The 17,883-nt window shown below is 39.0% G+C and overlaps 2 protein-coding genes across 2 annotated transcripts in view; one reads left to right on the top strand and one right to left on the bottom strand.

Moving 5' to 3' along the window:
• Positions 1–3,447, top strand: part of galnt2 (UDP-N-acetyl-alpha-D-galactosamine:polypeptide N-acetylgalactosaminyltransferase 2) — a 128,064-nt gene extending 124,617 nt beyond the window's left edge. The window contains exon 16 of the mRNA XM_063039920.1: positions 1,367–3,447. Within this exon, the coding sequence (XP_062895990.1) occupies positions 1,367–1,522 (156 nt within the window). The 3' untranslated portion in view covers positions 1,523–3,447. The remainder of the gene's footprint in view (positions 1–1,366) is intronic.
• A 713-nt stretch (positions 3,448–4,160) lies between these two features.
• pgbd5 (piggyBac transposable element derived 5) overlaps positions 4,161–17,883 on the bottom strand; it is a 69,046-nt gene continuing 55,323 nt past the window's right edge. The window contains exons 3-7 of the mRNA XM_063071759.1: positions 14,290–14,424; positions 13,160–13,340; positions 9,261–9,458; positions 6,300–6,405; positions 4,161–5,553 (exon numbers count right to left, since the gene is read on the bottom strand). Of these exons, the coding sequence (XP_062927829.1) occupies positions 5,358–5,553; positions 6,300–6,405; positions 9,261–9,458; positions 13,160–13,340; positions 14,290–14,424 (816 nt within the window). The 3' untranslated portion in view covers positions 4,161–5,357. The remainder of the gene's footprint in view (positions 5,554–6,299; positions 6,406–9,260; positions 9,459–13,159; positions 13,341–14,289; positions 14,425–17,883) is intronic.

A 17,883-nucleotide genomic window follows, 5' to 3' on the forward strand; every position in this document is an offset into this window, starting at 1 on the left:
TGATGGCTGGAGATAACGAGCTCATTGATCAGTGGTGAGCTTGTTTCCATGGTGAAATCTGTCCTGGAAAATGTGCATATTATGCTACTGTACTGCACAGTCACATATAGGGCAGTACGGTAGTGTAGCAGCTAACAAATGCTTCAAAGCATCAGCAATCTGGCTTCAATTCTCTTCTCTGCCTGTAAAGAGTTTGTACATTCTCACCATGACTGTGTTGGTCTCTAGTATCCTCCCACATTAGTAAGGGTTTGTAAGTTGTGGGCATGCAATGTTGGCACGGGAAGCATGGTGACACTAGTGGGCTGCCCCTACATATCCTCTGACTATGTTGTCATTCACACAAATGATACATTTTCTTAAGTGTTGATGTACATGTGACAAAGCTAATTTTTAATCCTGAGGTGAGGGAGATCGGTGCATTGTTAGAAGGAGACAACAGATTGAACAGGAAAGGCAGCTGCTACACATTGCCCTGCTCGTTCACCTTAACTTGATGCCGCTGTGGAAGGGTAGGGGCTTGTGTTGACTCTGACATGATAGCAGACAAGCTAAGCAAATGTTGTCTTAAAGTACAGAGAGGTGGTCATGGGTATAGAATTACACAGCACAGGGACAGGCCCTTCAGCCCAACATGGCCATGTTGATCAAGCTGCCTTCCTGAGCGAGTCCCAATTGCCTGCATTTCGCCCATATCCTTCTAAACGTTTCCTCTGCATGAAACAGTCCGAAATCTTTTAAACGGTGGTGCTACAGCCCACTTCATCACAGAAACAGCCCTCCCCGGCACTGAGCACATCTACAAAGATTGCTGCCACAAGAAAGCAGCATCCATCATCAAGGACCCCTAGCATGCAAACCGTGCTGTCTCGTTGCTGCCTTTGAGAAGGAGGTACAGGCACCTCAGGCTTGAATCCACACCACTAGATTCAGGAACTGTTATTACCCTACAACCAGCACAGACAACTTCACTCACTGCAACACTGAACACAATCTATAGACTCACTTTCAAGAACTCTACAACTCATCTCAACAATTTTATTTAGTGATTTAATTAATTAATTCTATTTGTCTACTTTACACGTTGGTGGTTGTCAGTCTTTATTTGTGTGCTGGTTTTCATTGATACAATTGTATTTGTTCTACTGTGAATGCCTGCAGGAAAATGACCCTCTGGGTATTCTTTGATGACACTCCGTACTTTGATAATAAGTCTACTTTGGACTTTGAACAAACTGTACCTGTCTCTACCACAATGAGTGTTCAGACTCCAGGAGCAGGAATTCTGTAAGGAATATTTTGTAATCTTGAGAAGTTTCTAGGTTTATGGTTTGTTAACCTATTCTCATGAATACCTATTTTACAGAAGTGGGAGCAAATTGAGAACAACTCCAAACTGAGGCATGTCAGCAGCAACTTGTGTCTCGACAGTCGGAATACCAAAAGTGGAGGACTCACTGTGGAAGTCTGCAGTCCATCCCTTTCACAACAGTGGAAGTTCACACTTAATTTGCAGCAGTAACACATCTGCATTTTGGAACTTACAAATGTGGACAATATTTAAATTGGTAAATCAAGTTTGCATTCAACCATATACCTCGATTTTTGAAAAAAAGTTCCATTTTCCATCTTATCTTGAATTACTGTATCGAGTTTTTAAACTGGTGGATTACTATTTCTATATTTCTTTCTCATGTAACTAAGTTCCTTCACCTTTTGAACTACAATAGGACGGTACACAGAATTCCATCCCTGCAAGAACCATTTCGGTTCTTCTGATGAGGAAATTTCTAAAATAAGGATTTCTGTTTTATAGGAAATGGCCTGCAGTAATCACAAAAGCTGCTTATCAGCAAGCACATCAAACATCCGAGTATTTACAAGTGGTGGTGTCTGGTCTTGCAGTGCTTCAGAACTCACCTGTTCTTCAGTATTCTTACTTTCTTTTTGTATTGACCTTTTATTCAGATCTAAATCTATTGTGTTTAATTTTCTGATGTTTGTTTTTGTTGTGGAATATGCAGACTCCAGATCTCAGTGTGGGATGGTTTTGATAACCCAGTGAGTATTGCTTAAAGAGACAAATAGTCAGATATAGGGAAATGGGGCAGTATCAAAGAAATCCAGAGCCAGAGCCAGTTGCTGTGTGTCAATTTTGGTATCTCTTTATTACGTGAATCCCAGCACTTTTCTTATTTCTTTGTGTCCTTAGGTTAGGATGGGTGAGAGTTATAACTTTCAGTTGCGAGGCACAAACATGGCTAAATGGTAATGAATGTCAACAAAGCCTGTTGACAATTCAAATATATTTTATATTTATTATGTAAGCAGCTGTGTGACTTAATTGTTATATTACCAAGATCGTTCCTTCTGTTTGATTCTAGCCTGCATTTGCTTGAAACCATCCAAGAATTCACTCACTGGCTTCTGCTGTATTGACTTTTTCAAAGTGGAATTTGATTGGTGCCTTGTTTGTTCCAGGTTAGGTGATTATAATATATCTTCAGCAGTGACGGTACTTTATATTTTGTTTTATCTCATGTTCAAAGGCATAAGAGGAATCCATAAAGTAAGTGGCTAAGTAAATTGAAAGCAATAGCTGTTTTGGAGAAATCAGGTCATTTGCCTCTCAAGCTCACCTATGCTAACAAGTTCTGCTTAATATCAATTTTCTGTGAAGTCTTATTTCATTTATATTTATTTGGTTTACCAAATTGTTGGCTGTCTTGTCAGGTTACACTGTTAAGTTTTAATGACCACAATGCAATAAAGGTGTCTGGCACTACCAGGAATACTAAAGGATGATTCTCTCCGTATGTGTGCATCTCTCTCTCTCTCTCACACACACTCGCCTCTTTTCCCCATAAGTTTGTTTATGTGAAAGGGCCGACAGTGATTTTGAGACTACCTTTCATGAGCAGAGAGTAAAACTGTCGGGTTCAAGGTGGGAAGGTTATACTGCTGCTGAATGTATCAATTTTCAATGTGTTTACATGCCACAATGTGCCAAAGTTCATTTTGTAGAAGAGCTATGTCCTTTCCATTTATAATAGTCTTGAAACTTTAAATAACATTTTGTTCTATTAGAAAACATCCTCTTGGTCTTTACAACTCCCCAGATATGGATGGATTGGTGTTACAATTCCACCAATATTTTAATCTTCAAGGAACATCATTAGACTTATTTTTGTTTTGAAGTGACTTGTGATTCTGTTAAATTCTTTCCCTACATTCTCTCTCCCCCACCCCACAAGAAAAAGTAATTGTTTCCAATATTTGTAAAGAGTAACATTATTCTTGTGCACAATGCTGTCACTGTGGAGTATTGGAAAACTTCCCCACATCTTTTCTTGCTATAAAGCATGGTCTTGCTTAGTTTTATAGGTGCGATGGAAAGCATCCTTGAAAATGAATCAACAGTAATAAACTTGTGACCTTTAAAGTCCATCTTTCATGGTTTTCTTTTAAAACTTGGGTTGTATTGTCGGATTTTTTTTGTTTAGAAAACACTACAGAAAATGGAAATATGAAACAGCAAAAATTGATGGAAACACTTGGGTCAGGCAACAAGTGAACCAGAGTTAACATTTCATGTTGAAAACTTCGAAACCTCTTTCCTTATATATTGTCTGATCTGCTGAATATTTCTAGCATTTATTTTTTTTTAATTGATGAATATATAGTGCCTCTTCAGAACCTTTGAAAGGGTCTCCTAGATCAATGAAATAGATTTTAGATGTGGTGGTATGAACCCAGTAGCAGCCATCTGATAATGTATTCAAGAAATAAAACATTACTTGGCATTACACGTAATGGTTATGTTATGAGTTACAGGAGTGGAATCAGTATGGTCTTCTGCTGTTGCAGTCTGGCCATTCTCTTCTGTTCTCTTATTAACAAATCCATAAAATAAGCAGGCATGCTTTTTATGCACTGAGCTGCTGCCACATGATTGGCTGATTTGCTACTTGCATTAATTAGGTGTACCTAATAAAGTGGCCACTAAGTGTACCTACTCAATATTATCTACTTAATAGTAGTGTTCTATTACCAGTTGAATAGTTAAGTTCAAAGTAAATTTATTATCAGTGCTTATGTCATCATATACAACTGAGACTTTTTTTTAAACAATTAATCGACACCAAGGCATTAATCTTCACCACAATTTTCCTTTATTGTAAATTTTAACATACATCTTTTATATTTTAAGTACAACAGATCTGTAATATACAGGGCACTTTTGAGACACATACATTGCTTGAGTACAAATCAACTAACAGAAAGTGAATCCCACATGAAAGCAACAGATTAACTCTGCATGCTGTCTCCACACCAAGATAGAGATTTAATAACTGGACAATAATCCCCTATTTAGCACAGTTCACTTAAGGACTTAAGATTTCTCTTTTGCCAGTGGTTCCTCCATCTTGAATAATAAATGGCAGGCCTACTTCTAGGAAATACGAAATGCCACCAGTTAATTCAACCACTGTAGTCACACATACCATTGTCACTATTATAGTTCTACTGCATCTAACAACCCCAACTGAACTTTAAGAACTCACTGTGGGGAAATTGTCATCCATCAGTTTTAAACTCTACCTCCACATAAATGTTTAGCATTCCAAGCAACAACGAATCTGCAGTGACAAAGTATAGTCAGTGAATAAAGAATGTAATTTATGCCTGGGCCTGGTGCACTAGGTTCTAAATGCAGTACATAGCAGAAATTGTGAACTCTGAACATGATTTAATAACTAGTCCAATGTAAACATTCAGTATGCATATTAAATCTTTCATTATAAATATCTAAACAGGGCTGTTGATTGCACAATGTATGGAGGAATCATTAGATGACATTATTGAACAATACTCTGAAGGCGCAAATCATTAAGAAAGTAACAAAGATAATGTTTTTTTGAAAACAAAATGATTCCTTGATGGTTTTATGATTTCCCACACGTGCATATAAAAGTGCATATTTCACACCCCCAGGTACATTTTTATAAATGCCACAATCAGACCACAATTTATCAACCTTATGTTGTCATTGCAAGTAGATTCCCCTTTGCAAGTCTGGTTTCCCACCATTCTTTCTGCAGCAGAAATCCAAACAAGTTGTATTCATTGCTTCAGTTTTTATAAATGGAGTATCTGTTTCCAGCTTCCTTACAAATGGTCTTCGTTTTGGCTGGAGTTTCTGTGGCAGAGCTGGGAGTTTGCAGATTTTTATGTAAAAGCTTCATAATGACAAAACATTTTAAAAAATAATGTTTGGGACAAGGTTGTGAGATGTGGTTTAGCCCTGTGGATGCAGTGCAACAATTTGATGTCAGTACAACGACTGCCAGCAGGAATCACTTTGAAGGAAGATGCTCTTCAATTCCAAAGAGCTCTTTGACCAGTCTTTCACCAAACTGCAACCGGGTGTACCGTCTGACCAGATATGCCTCAGACATCTTGTACAAGATGTATGCATTATTGACAGCAATACTGAGGACAAACCAAAAGACTTGCTGCCAGGTCTTGTTAGGTTTATGTGATATAAAGTATCTGCGGAAGAGAATAGCAATTGTTAAACTCCTGTTTCACAACAGAGATAATAAAGACAACATCAATAGGTAGGGAGAAAACAATTCCACTAGCAAAAGGGTCAGTGACAGGAATAACAAGTTATTACAAATTCAGAATGCACTGCCTGAAAGAGTGGTGGGAGCATATTCACTGATAACTTTCAAAGGACTACAGACTTAAGTTCTTGAACTTGCAGGAGCATAGAGTTATTCAGCAAACAACATGGCCCTTTGGCCCAACTCATCCATTCTGACCAGCGTGCTCATCCTGTTTAGCCCATATCCCTCTAAACCTCCTGCCATATGGTAGCTGTGAGAAGATGGTATATATAACCATATAACAACTACAGCACAGAAACAGGCCATCTCAGCCCTTCTAGTCTGTGCCGAACTCTTACTCTCACCTAGTCCCACCGACCTGCACTCAGCCCGTGACCCTCCATTCCCTTCCTGTCCATATATCTATCCAATTTAACTTTAAATGACAACATCATGCCCAGTTGGTAAGGGATCGTTGTTGATAGATGTTGCCTTCTTGAGGTAGTGTGTCTTGTAGATGCTACTGATGGGGGGGGAGGGATGTGCATTGGTGTATTGCAATATATCGGCTTGGGCAGATGAGTGTTTACATTATAGAAAATTGTAGTGGTTTTCTAGGAACGCGGCCTCTCAGTCACATGGGGATTTACTATTCACAGTTACAGATATGACTATGTACATACTCACTTGCTATACTTATCGTCGTACTTGCAAATATAACCAAGGTGAGCAGCAAAAGCCTCAACTGCTAATGGACAACGAATCTCTCCACTCTTCCTTCTGATTATGACACCTGTGGGACCGAAACATTGATGAAACAGTAAGTGATCAGAATTATGCTACAAAATTTGTTAAGAGAGTCATAGATCCATAGAACATTACAGATTGGTTACGGGACCTTTGGCCCGACGAGTTCACGCTGACCAAGGTAACTACCCATACAGTACCAATATCCTGCATTCGGCCCTGTAACAAAAATTACTTGAAGGTTCATTGTGTTATTTTCTCATTCAGCTCAGGTTATTTGCATATGCGTTCCCAGAAAAGGAGATACTGCACATTTATTCAAGGGCATAAGGAAACACTTAGAACTTGCACAAGTGCAATACAGAAACAAAAACGAAAGTACAGCAGTACAGAAATCAAAATAATACTCATCATCTACTAATCAAGCCCATTGCTACAACGTTAGAGAGGAGCCACTTGTACACATCTCCAGGTTAGTACAACATTCCAAACCAACACCATTTTGTCTTCGAACTTTCATTTTATTTTGACATGTACCAAGGAGGAATCATATTTAATTCTTTCCTTGCAACTCTTCAAGCCCCAACCCTGCAGATACCAATCCAAGTGTGTCTTAAATGATAGCATTGTACCTGCCTCAACCACTTCCTCTGGCAGCTTGTTCCATCCACTCACCACCCTCTGAAAAGGTTGCAGTATTTAAAAAGTCAGGCATACAAGTTTTGAAATATCTCACTGCAAAATTCTAGTATCTCCAGCTATTTGACCTTGCTAAATGGGTTTCTTCAGTGTATGCATTTTATCGGAATGACTTGTATAAGCTGCACAAAATGTCCTCTCCTATTGGTCAGACTCCATTGAGGAGACAACATCTGAAGACAACAAGCTTTTTAACAAAAGATCTTGCAGGTTGAAAACGCAATGCACGTTACTTTAAGTGGAATTCCAATTACTGCCTTCTAGAATTGTAGGAAAGGAGAAAATAAAGTTGGAGACAGAAATGCTGGAATCTGGAGGGAAAAAAATTAACTACTGAAGGAACTAAGTGGGTCAAGCAGCAACTGAATAGGGAAATACACAATAGATATTTCAGGTTGAGAACCTTCCTACAGACAGGATGTTGATTGTCCATTTCCCTCCACAGAGGCTGCTTAACCTAGTGATTGCCTCCAGCAATTTTTTTCTTTCCACACCCAGTGTTCTCCACTCAGAGTCAAACCTCTGTAAATTTTCAAGGTTGAGCAGTAATTTTCATTAATCAAATACTTCCTTGTGTAGTCTCCTGGTTGCTAATGTTTCATGCAGTTCCTGTATTGGGACACACAAAATATTTTAAAAACAAATAATGCAATATTTGCCTGGGGATCCTTTGAGTTGTGTGTCACTCGAACGGTGCCATGGTACCACAGCAGTTAGCTCATTCTATTACAGCTTGGGGTGTTGGCGTTGACGTTCAATTCTGGCACCGTCTATAAGGAGTTTGTATGTTCTCCCCATGATGGCATGGGTTTCCTCCAATTACTCTGGTTTCCTCGCACAGACCAAAGATGGACCAGTTGGTAGATTAATTGGTCATGCAAATTGTCCTGTGATTAGTTTAGTGTTAAATAGATTAGGTTAGTGTTAGACAGATTGCTGGGCAATTGGTAGGTTAATTGGTCATGCAAATTGTCCTGTGATTAGGTTAGTGTTAAATAGACGGATTGCTGAGTAGTTGGGCTGGAAGGACCTGTTCCATGTTGCATCTCTAAATAAACGAACAATAAAAACTGGTAGGTTTAGAAATTCCTTTTTTGCTTGATGAAGATTTAATTGTAGTTTGGACTGACAATTGAAGAGTGACCAATTATGGACCCAAAATCCAATGGCAGCTAATCACCCCTCACACTTATGGAATGCATGAGATTGTGCAAAATGCAACTCCCTCCAGCCCTACAAATTGACTAAACCCTTGCATTCATCGGGTCTGGATTCTTGTATATCATAAGTTTCATTTTACCACCTTGCCTTGGGCAAGCAAGTCTCAAACTGCTGGGATCCTAGTTATTCGAAATACTTACCTAAAAACTTTTCACAAGACCATACAACATCAGAGCAGAATTAGACCATTCAGTCCATCAAAGCTGCTCTGCCATTCGATCAAGACTGATTTAAATTTATTCACCTTAAAGATGCAGATTAAATCCTTTCTCTATGATTAAGGTTTTGGATACCTGCCTTAGTATAAAACTTAGTGAAGCATATTGAGAGACTTACCATGCTAGAGGTGTTATATAAATGAAAGTGGTCAATTCTGAATTTGAATCAGTGATGTATGTTGTGGAATTTGTTGTTTTGTGGCAGCAGTACAGTGCAAAACATTAAAAATTAGTACAAATTATAATTTAAAAGTAAATAGTCAAAGAGGAATAGAGCGTTAGTGTTTATAGGTTCATGGACCATTCAGAAATATGATATACTGAAAAGGTTTGGATTTCATGTGACACAGACAGACTGAACAACATCTGGCGGTGGTAGGAAATGCTCTTGCACAGTTCAAGAGAAAATGATAGCAAAAATTAAAGGCCATGTAACAACTTAGTCAAAAATAAGAAATCTTAGTGTCAATGTGATATTATGTATTAGAAAGTCAGATAGATTACAGATAATGCAAGCCAAAAGGTTGCAGGGATTTCACTATCTTCAATAGCCAGACATTAGGAATACAAATTGCACAGCATCAAGAGATACAAGACTAATAATTCTCTGCAACCAGCAGTAGAGGTTGCACTCTTGGAATTTCAACAGAGAGAACAAACACCACCTATAATATGGAAACCCAAAGGAAAAAATTGCAAAAATAGTTATAATTCATCGGAATACGTTTAATCATATCAGGATGACCGCTTTATGAGTACTTACCTTCTTTGAATGGAGAGTATGCATTTGTGAGGAAGTAGAACTGTCCTTTGTTGGCCCAGCTGATTAATGACATGTTTCTTTTCATTCGTACTCTGTAATGGCCTCTGACACGAGGCGGCTCAGGGTTAACCAACATGGACTGTGGCAATCCCGTGCAGTCACTCTTCTTGGTGCTCAGAAGTCCACAGCAATAAATCCCTATGTGGGGAGAAACAATCCAAATGTAATTACAATAACCCCATGCTTATAAAACAGAACAGTTCACAATCAAAATCAGAATTATCACTGATGTGTCGTGAAATGTATTGTTTTGTGGCAGCTGTACAGAGCAATACATAAAAATGATTAAAATTAAAATCAAGTCAAGTGGCTTTTATTGTCATTTCAACCATAACTGCTGGTACAGTACACAGTAAAAATGAAACAATTTTCCTCCAGGACCATGGTGCTACATGAAACTACACTAGACTACAATAGACTTCAGACCCACACGGGACTACATAAAGTGCACAAAACAGTGCAAGACAGTACAATAATTAATAAACAAGACAACAGGAACAGTAAAGGACAAATTACAATATAATAATAAATGATGAAAATGTAAACAAGGTTTTAACAGAAATTGAGAAAGAAATGAGCAAAAATTGCAAAGGGAGTGGAGTGGTGAGAGAGAGAGAGAGAATGTATGTAAGTAAGTGTGTATGGTCCTGAGAGCCCAAATGCTTCGGAACCTTTTGCCAGATGGCAGGAGGGAGAAAAGTTTGTATGACAGGTGCATGGGGTCCTTCACAAAGCTGTTAGCTTTGTGAATATTAAAAAATCAATAAGTTTGCTTGAGTCTAGTCATGCCCTTAAACTCCTAATGGAATAAAACTGCTGAGGTGCCTACATCAATGTTGGGCCTCCAAACCCTAGCTGCCATAATGCCATGAACTGCCATAATAACCTCACTACATACTTTGGTGAATATTCATGTGAAAAAGCAACAAAGTAGGGGAGCATGGAGAAACACGGATAAAGTGAAATGTGACTATTTATTATAGAGTTATACCACATTGAAACAGGCTCTTCAACTCAACTAATCTGTGCCAACCAAGACGTTTACATGAGCTGATCCCACTCGCCTGCATTTGGCCTATATCCCTCTAAACATTTCCTATCCATATACCTGTACATGAACAAGGAAAGAGAGATGTAACGTGGCCTAATATTTCCAGGCTGATTACTGGTCACCTAGCACCTAGCATTTGTCCAAGAATCTTTCCTGTAATAAAAATAAAACTCTAGGTTCTTCTGATTCTTGGGGCCATTCCCTTACCAGAAGCACATCATCAACTACCACTGCAGCATCCATCCCACTCTTACCTCAGGCAATTGCATGGTGAATAACTGAGCAAAGTCCTGAGGAGGATCTTCATGCAGCAGGTGGTGCAACTGTGGAACAAGCTACCAAAACGAGTGGTGGATGTGGGTCTGATTTCCACATTCAGAAAAGTTTGGTTAAGTATATGGGTGGGAGGTTTATAGACAGCTATGGTCAGGTGCAGATCAATGGGTCTAGGCAGAATAACAGTTCAAAACATACTGAATGGGCCAAAAGACCTGCTTCAATGCTGTAGTGCCCAATGAATCTACACAACCCCATGCAAATCCTGGAAATCCTTTGACAGTCAATTAAACGATATACTTAGGCTGAACTAGCTGCCAAAATGATCAGGCAACTCAAAGACATTACAAATTAAACACTTCAAGTGCAAAATTCAAAGCAGTCTGATAAGAACAAACTCAAGGTGATTTTTTCACCCCGGGTTTTGGTTAAGTGTTATAATTACCTTAGCTTAACTTTGTGTTTTATACCTTGCTGCTTTCAGAGAAAATTACAAAAAGGACAACTCAAAAGAGCATTCAGAAACCCTCGCAAGTGAAGGTGTCATTCAGTCCTTATCCTGGATGCAGATAGCTATAGGAGTTGTTTCCCAAATTGTCCTGAGTTAGGGAATCTCTGTTTGGATACTGTCTTTAGTGGGTGTGGTCGAAGGAACAAAACAAACGTACAAATTTCCAGTATAAATACACAAACATTTATATACACACTGTATATCTTATAAAAGGATTGCTAATGTTCATACCATGAGCTAGTGGACATAGGATATACAAAACTTAAATCCTTCATGGACAGTGAGAAAAGGAAATGGAAGTAAAGGATGGACATTTTTGTTTAATCAGTTCTTAGAGTCATCAGATCTGAAACTTCTAAATAAAACTTATTAAAAGTGTGTTTTCAAAATGTGTTATGCAGCTTAAGATGGGCTTAACCTGGAGTCAAACAATATTGGACCCATTTTGGTGCATTTTAGTGCCAAATTCAATACCTGGCTTTAACCAGGATTTTATTTGTCCTTGAAACTTTCCTGCAGCAAAAACACAAGGTTCTTCTGATTCTTGGGGTCAATCCCTTACCAGCAGCACATCATCAACCACCACTGCAGCAGCCATTTTCTCAGCCCCCCGGAGATGGAAGAGTGCCACTTGTATTGTGGTATGACCATTCAAGGACTGGCTACATGTAATCACAGCTGCAAGACTTTGCAAGGATGGAGTTATTTCTTTTGTTTCATCAATTCTTACACTTGTAGGGCTTGAGACTGGTCACAGCACATCACTCAGGGAAACATGCAATAAACTGTCATGTAAACTCGGAGTCAAAGATCTCAGTGTTTATAGGACTTTCACATACAACACTGGGTAACCCATAATGATATTTTAATGATAGTTTTTAAGGCCATAGCATCTGATTTATTTTTTTTAAAGTATGCACAGCATGATGGAATACCAACCAGAAAAGTATGAGGTGACACACTTTGGAAGGTCAAACTTGAAGACAGAGTACAGGGTTAATGGTGTGACTTAACAGTGTGGAGGGACAGAAGGATCTTGGCCATAGATCCTTCAAAGTTGTAGCGTGTTGATAGGTTGGTTAAGAAGGCGTATGGTGTGTTGGCCTCGGTTAGTCAGGGGATTGAGATCAAGAACCGCAAAGTAACATTGCAATGCTTTAAAGGGTGGTTATACCACACTTGGAGTATTGTGTTCAGCTCTGGTTGCCTCATTATAAGAAGAATGTGGAAGCTTTAGAGATGGTACAGAGGATGATGCACAATTAGAAAGCATCTCTTATGATCGTAGGTTGAGCGAGCTAGGGCTTTTCTCTTTCGAGAGAAGGGCAAGAGGTGATTTGATAGAGGTGTACAAGATGATAAGAGACATAGATTGAATGGACATCCAGAAACATTTTCCAAAGGCTAATACAAGAGGGCATAACTTGAAGGTGTTGAGACAAAAGTATATGGGTGGGGGTGGGGGAATGTTAGAGGTAGGTGATTTACACAGAAAGTGGTAAGCACATGGAATGTGCTGCCAGGGGTAGTAGTAGAGGCAGATACATCAGAGACACAAAGTTGACAGAAAAATAGAGGGCTTTATAGGAGGGTAGGGTTAGACTGATATTGGAGCAAGTTAAAGGGGGTCAGCACAATGTGTACTGTTTGATGTTCAATACGTTGTTCAGTCTGACCAGTTTGTCAGGGTTTAAAATCCACCTTGGCCACCTCTCAATCTTCACCAGATTTTCACCGTAATCTTCCACTCTGTACTCACACTTACACATCTTCCCTTTAAATGTTTCCTATTATCTATCACAAATATCATTTGGATTAAACGCTTCTTTTCAGAATTGTTATTTGCATTCCTTCCATTTAAACATTATAACTAAAATTTTGGATGAAGCATCACTGAAGAAAATATACTTTCAGGAGATTTCAATGACAACAAAAGGGTCAAAATTTTGCAAACTTCCCAATTCTAAACAAGCCACAACTATTCATACTTTTACAACAAACCTTTTTTCTCAAATTCTTCAAAAAGATTTAAACTGGTTATGCTGGGGCCAGTATATATGATGTAGTTCTTTCCCATCAAATTCTGACAAAGGCTTTTTGCCACAAGACTGTGTAGCTGTGGCTTGTTCTTCAAAGTATCTAGCTCGTCTGCAGTTGTTCCTTCCTTCAAATGAATGTAAATCTAGAGAAAGCAAAGAGAGAAGGTAAAAAATTCCAACATGTATATTTAGAGTATACAAAGATGTCATTGCAGACTGAAATTCTGTTGGAGAATACACATACTGTTTCTGCCTTCTCCATTCTCAGAACAAATTAGCACATCCAAAGACAATCTCTTAAATATTGCAGTTCATTCAGTTATTATCTTGCTTTCCATGCATGTCATTTAAAAAATGTAATATTTAATCCCAAAGTATTAACATTTTCTTATTTAAAGAAAGGTCTGTAGTTTGCTTCATTGCCAGTCATGCAGAAGCAGTTATCTGCATTTATGCTGTAAACAAATGCTTACCACACATAAATTTGTGTCTTAGCTCCACTCTAACACAGGAGTTGTTCGCTCAGTATAAGCATGATCTGGCTTATCTTCCCCCCAAAATTTTTGCATCTGGAAAGATGCTACACAAGTGCCAGACAAAATATTCAATGGAACACTTACAGTACGCTGGATGAACTCAGATCGGGCAGCATCAGTGGAAACTGATGACCTGCTGAGTTCATCCAGCATACTGTAAGTGTTGCTTTGATCACAGTATCTGCAGATTATTTTGTATTTAAAATATTCAATGGAACATTTAGAAAAAAACTAATGTGGCATTGGAAATGCTGGCAGGGGTGCAGGAATGGGAAATCACAGCACCTGCAAGGAGCATTGCCACAGGAAAGCAGCATTCCTCACTTAAAAACCCTCATCATCCAGGCCATGCTCTCTTCTCACTGCTGCCATCGGCTCACTTTCAAGAACTCTACCACACATCTTCTCAGTATTACTTGTTTACTTTTTTGTGTATTTGCAGAGATTGTCTTTCATTGATACTATTGTATTTCTTTGTTTGACTGAGAATGCTTGCAAGAAAATGAATCTTGGGGGTAGTAGCTTGAGGAGCAGAAAACATTTTCAAAAACATCACCTGACAGATGTAGCCTGTTGATGCACACTGACGGACCCAGAGACTAAACTTCCGCTTTTTCCTTTTACGCAGTTCTCTGTCTGTACATGTGGCAATGAAGAGTGGATCTTCATCTATTAGTGGTTCATGAAGTACCTGAAGATACACATTTATAGTTCAGTGAAGTATTAACATTTTCTTTAAAGGCAACTCAAAGAGTTTTAAATTCATTACACTTTGTTCTACATAAAATTTGAATGAAAGTAATCTATGAATTAAGAATTACAGTTATTCCTGACTGTAATGTTTCTGTCTTAATATATTCATTAGTTACAGGCTTTTGTATTAGCTGCTCACAACTAAATTAGGAGAACCAAACTCAAATTAGGTGACCATTTTGCAGAACACTTGCACAGTTCACAAACATGATTGCAAGCTTCCAGCTGCCTGCCACTTTAATTCTCTTATTTCAATCTACCTTTGTCCTGAAGTTCTTGTACTGTTCTAATAAAACTCAATGTCAACTTGAAGAACATGCTTCATCATCTGAATATTACCTTCTGCACACAAAAATGAATTTAACAATTCCAGACAATCAATTTTTGCATTTCACATATCCTCGATCAGGTTAATTTCACTCAAGTATTTGGCTTCAAATTAGCCAGGTGTTATTACCCTTATCACTCCACATTACCACCTGGACAACAGCAATACCTACATCAGGTTGTGTTTATAACACACACCAGTCCTCATCAAGGAGTCAGCAGTAGAAAAGGTGAGCAGCTTCCGGTTCCTGAGTGTCAACGTATCTGAAGATCTCACCTGGACCCAACATATTGACTCAATTAATTATGAAGGCGGCATGCCGATATCTTTATCTTATTAGGAGTTTAAGGGGATTTAGTATGTAACCAAAGATTCTGGCAAATTTTTTTCCTGATGTTCCATGGAGCACATCATGTCTGACGAATCTCATAGAATTTTTTGATGATGTAACTAGTAGAGTGGATAGGGGAGAACCAGTGGATGTGGTATATTTGGATTTTCAAAAGGCTTTTGACAAGGTCCCACACAGGAGATTAGTGTGCAAACTTAAAGCACACGGTATTGGGGGTAAGGTATTGGTGTGGGTGGAGAATTGGTTAGCAGACAGGAAGCAAAGAGTGGGAATAAACGGGACCTTTTCAGAATGGCAGGCGGTGACTAGTGGGGTACCGCAAGGCTCAGTGCTGGGACCCCAGTAGTTTACAATATATATTAATGACTTGGATGAGGGAATTAAATGTAGCATCTCCAAGTTTGCAGATGACACGAAGCTGGGCAGCAGTGTTAGCTGTGAGGAGGATGCTAAGAGGATGCAGGGTGACTTGGATAGGTTGGGTGAGTGGGCAAATTCATGGCAGATGCAATTTAATGTGGATAAATGTGAAGTTATCCACTTTGGTGGCAAAAATAGGAAAACAGATTATTATCTGAATGGTGGCCGATTAGGAAAAGGGGAGGTGCAACGAGACCTGGGTGTCATTATACACCAGTCATTGAAAGCGGGCATGCAGGTACAGCAGGCGGTGAAAAAGGCGAATGATATGCTGGCATTTATAGCGAGAGGATTCGAGTACAGGAGCAGGGAGGTACTACTGCAGTTGTACAAGGCCTTGGTGAGACCACACCTGGAGTATTGTGTGCAGTTTTGGTCCCCTAATCTGAGGAAAGACATCCTTGCCATAGAGGGAGTACAAAGAAGGTTCACCAGATTGATTCCTGGGATGGCAGGACTTTCATATGAAGAAAGACTGGATGAACTGGGCTTGTACTCATTGGAATTTAGAAGATTGAGGGGGGATCTGATTGAAACGTATAAGATCCTAAAGGGATTGGACAGGCTAGATGCAGGAAGATTGTTCCCGATGTTGGGGAAGTCCAGAATGAGGGGCCACAGTTTGAGGATAGAGGGGAAGCCTTTTAGGACCGAGATTCGGAAAAACTTCTTCACAGAGAGAGTGGTGAATCTGTGGAATTCTCTGCCACAGGAAACAGTTGAGGCCAGTTCATTGGCTATATTTAAGAGGGAGTTAGATATGGCCCTTGTGGCTACGGGGGTCAGGGGGTATGGAGGGAAGGCTGGGGCGGGGTTCTGAGTTGGAGGATCAGCCATGATCATAATAAATGGTGGTGCAGGCTCGAAGGGCCGAATGGCCTACTCCTGCACCTATTTTCTATGTTTCTATGTTTCTATATTCTAACTGGTTGCATCACTGTCTGGCAAAGAGGCACCAACATATAGGATCAGAAAAAGCTGCAGAGGGTTGTAAACTCAGCCAACTCCATTATGGGTACTGTACTAGACCTCAACATTGAGGACACCTTCAATAAGCAATGCATCAAGGACACATCCATCATTAAAGACCCTCACTATCCATAACATGCCCTCTTCTCAATGCTACTATCAGGAAGAAGGTAGAACCTGAAGGTACACACTCAATATTTTAGGAACAGCTTCTTTCCCTCCGCCAATAAATTTCTGAACACACCAAGAAACCATGAACACTGCCTCACTTAGTGTACTATTTCTTAATTAATTTTTTATGCATTTCTACAGTGAAACTACAGAGAAAAAAACCAACAAAATGGAGATTTATACAGTGTGAAACAAACAAATCCATTATGTAATTCATAACAATAAGAAAAAGCTCCCAAAAGAGAATTATGTAAAATTGGTATCCACCCCAATCTCCCACTGAAAAAAAAACCCAGGCCAACCATTTCTGCATATAAAAGAAAAAAAAGAGCATTCAACCACAGAGAACTGTAAATATATAAAGGAAAAAAGTATAATGCTGACTACCAAAAGTATAATGTAATTCACAACAAAAAACCATATAACTTACAAAAAAAAGCTGAAAGCAAGGGATTGTAGCATACAAAGGGTAAACTTACACTAAAGAAGAGTTATGAAAATATTCAAGGAAAGGTCCCCACACCTTATGAAACTTTATGTCCAAATTGGTGAATAATTAATCTTTTTGAGGTCTAAACAGGCCATAATATCACTAAGCCATTAAGCATAAGTGGGTGGGGCCAACCATCTAGCCAAGAAAGAGGCAAAGATAATGTTCGACATTTAGTCAGACTCAGGTGCATATTTACTTCACCTAAGGTGCCAAAAAGAGCAACCAGAGGGTTAGGTTCTAAATGGCAATTAAGAATATGAGATAGGGTTGAAAAAACTTCTCTCCAGAATTTCTCTAGACTAGGACAGGCCCAGTACATATGAATAAGGGAAGCCTCAGCCCCTTTACACTTATCACAGACAGGACTAATGTCAGGGTAAAACCACGATAATTTAGTTTTAGACATACGAGCCCTGTGTACAACCTTAAACTGTAAAAAGGCAGTGGTGGGCACATAAAGAGGCTGAGTTGACTGACTTATGAATTGAATCCCAAACCGCATCAGATAAAGAGATATCTAGATCTTGTTCCTAGGCAGTTCTAATTTTATCGAAAGGAGCATGCCTCAAAATCACTAACTTATCCTGACTAGCAGATATTAAACCTTTACCCAATGGATTAATACAAAGAAATAAGTCCAGAACATTTTTCTCAGCCATCTCAG

Source organism: Mobula hypostoma, chromosome 2 (genome assembly GCF_963921235.1).
Source record: "Mobula hypostoma chromosome 2, sMobHyp1.1, whole genome shotgun sequence".
Lineage (NCBI taxonomy): Eukaryota > Metazoa > Chordata > Chondrichthyes > Myliobatiformes > Myliobatidae > Mobula > Mobula hypostoma.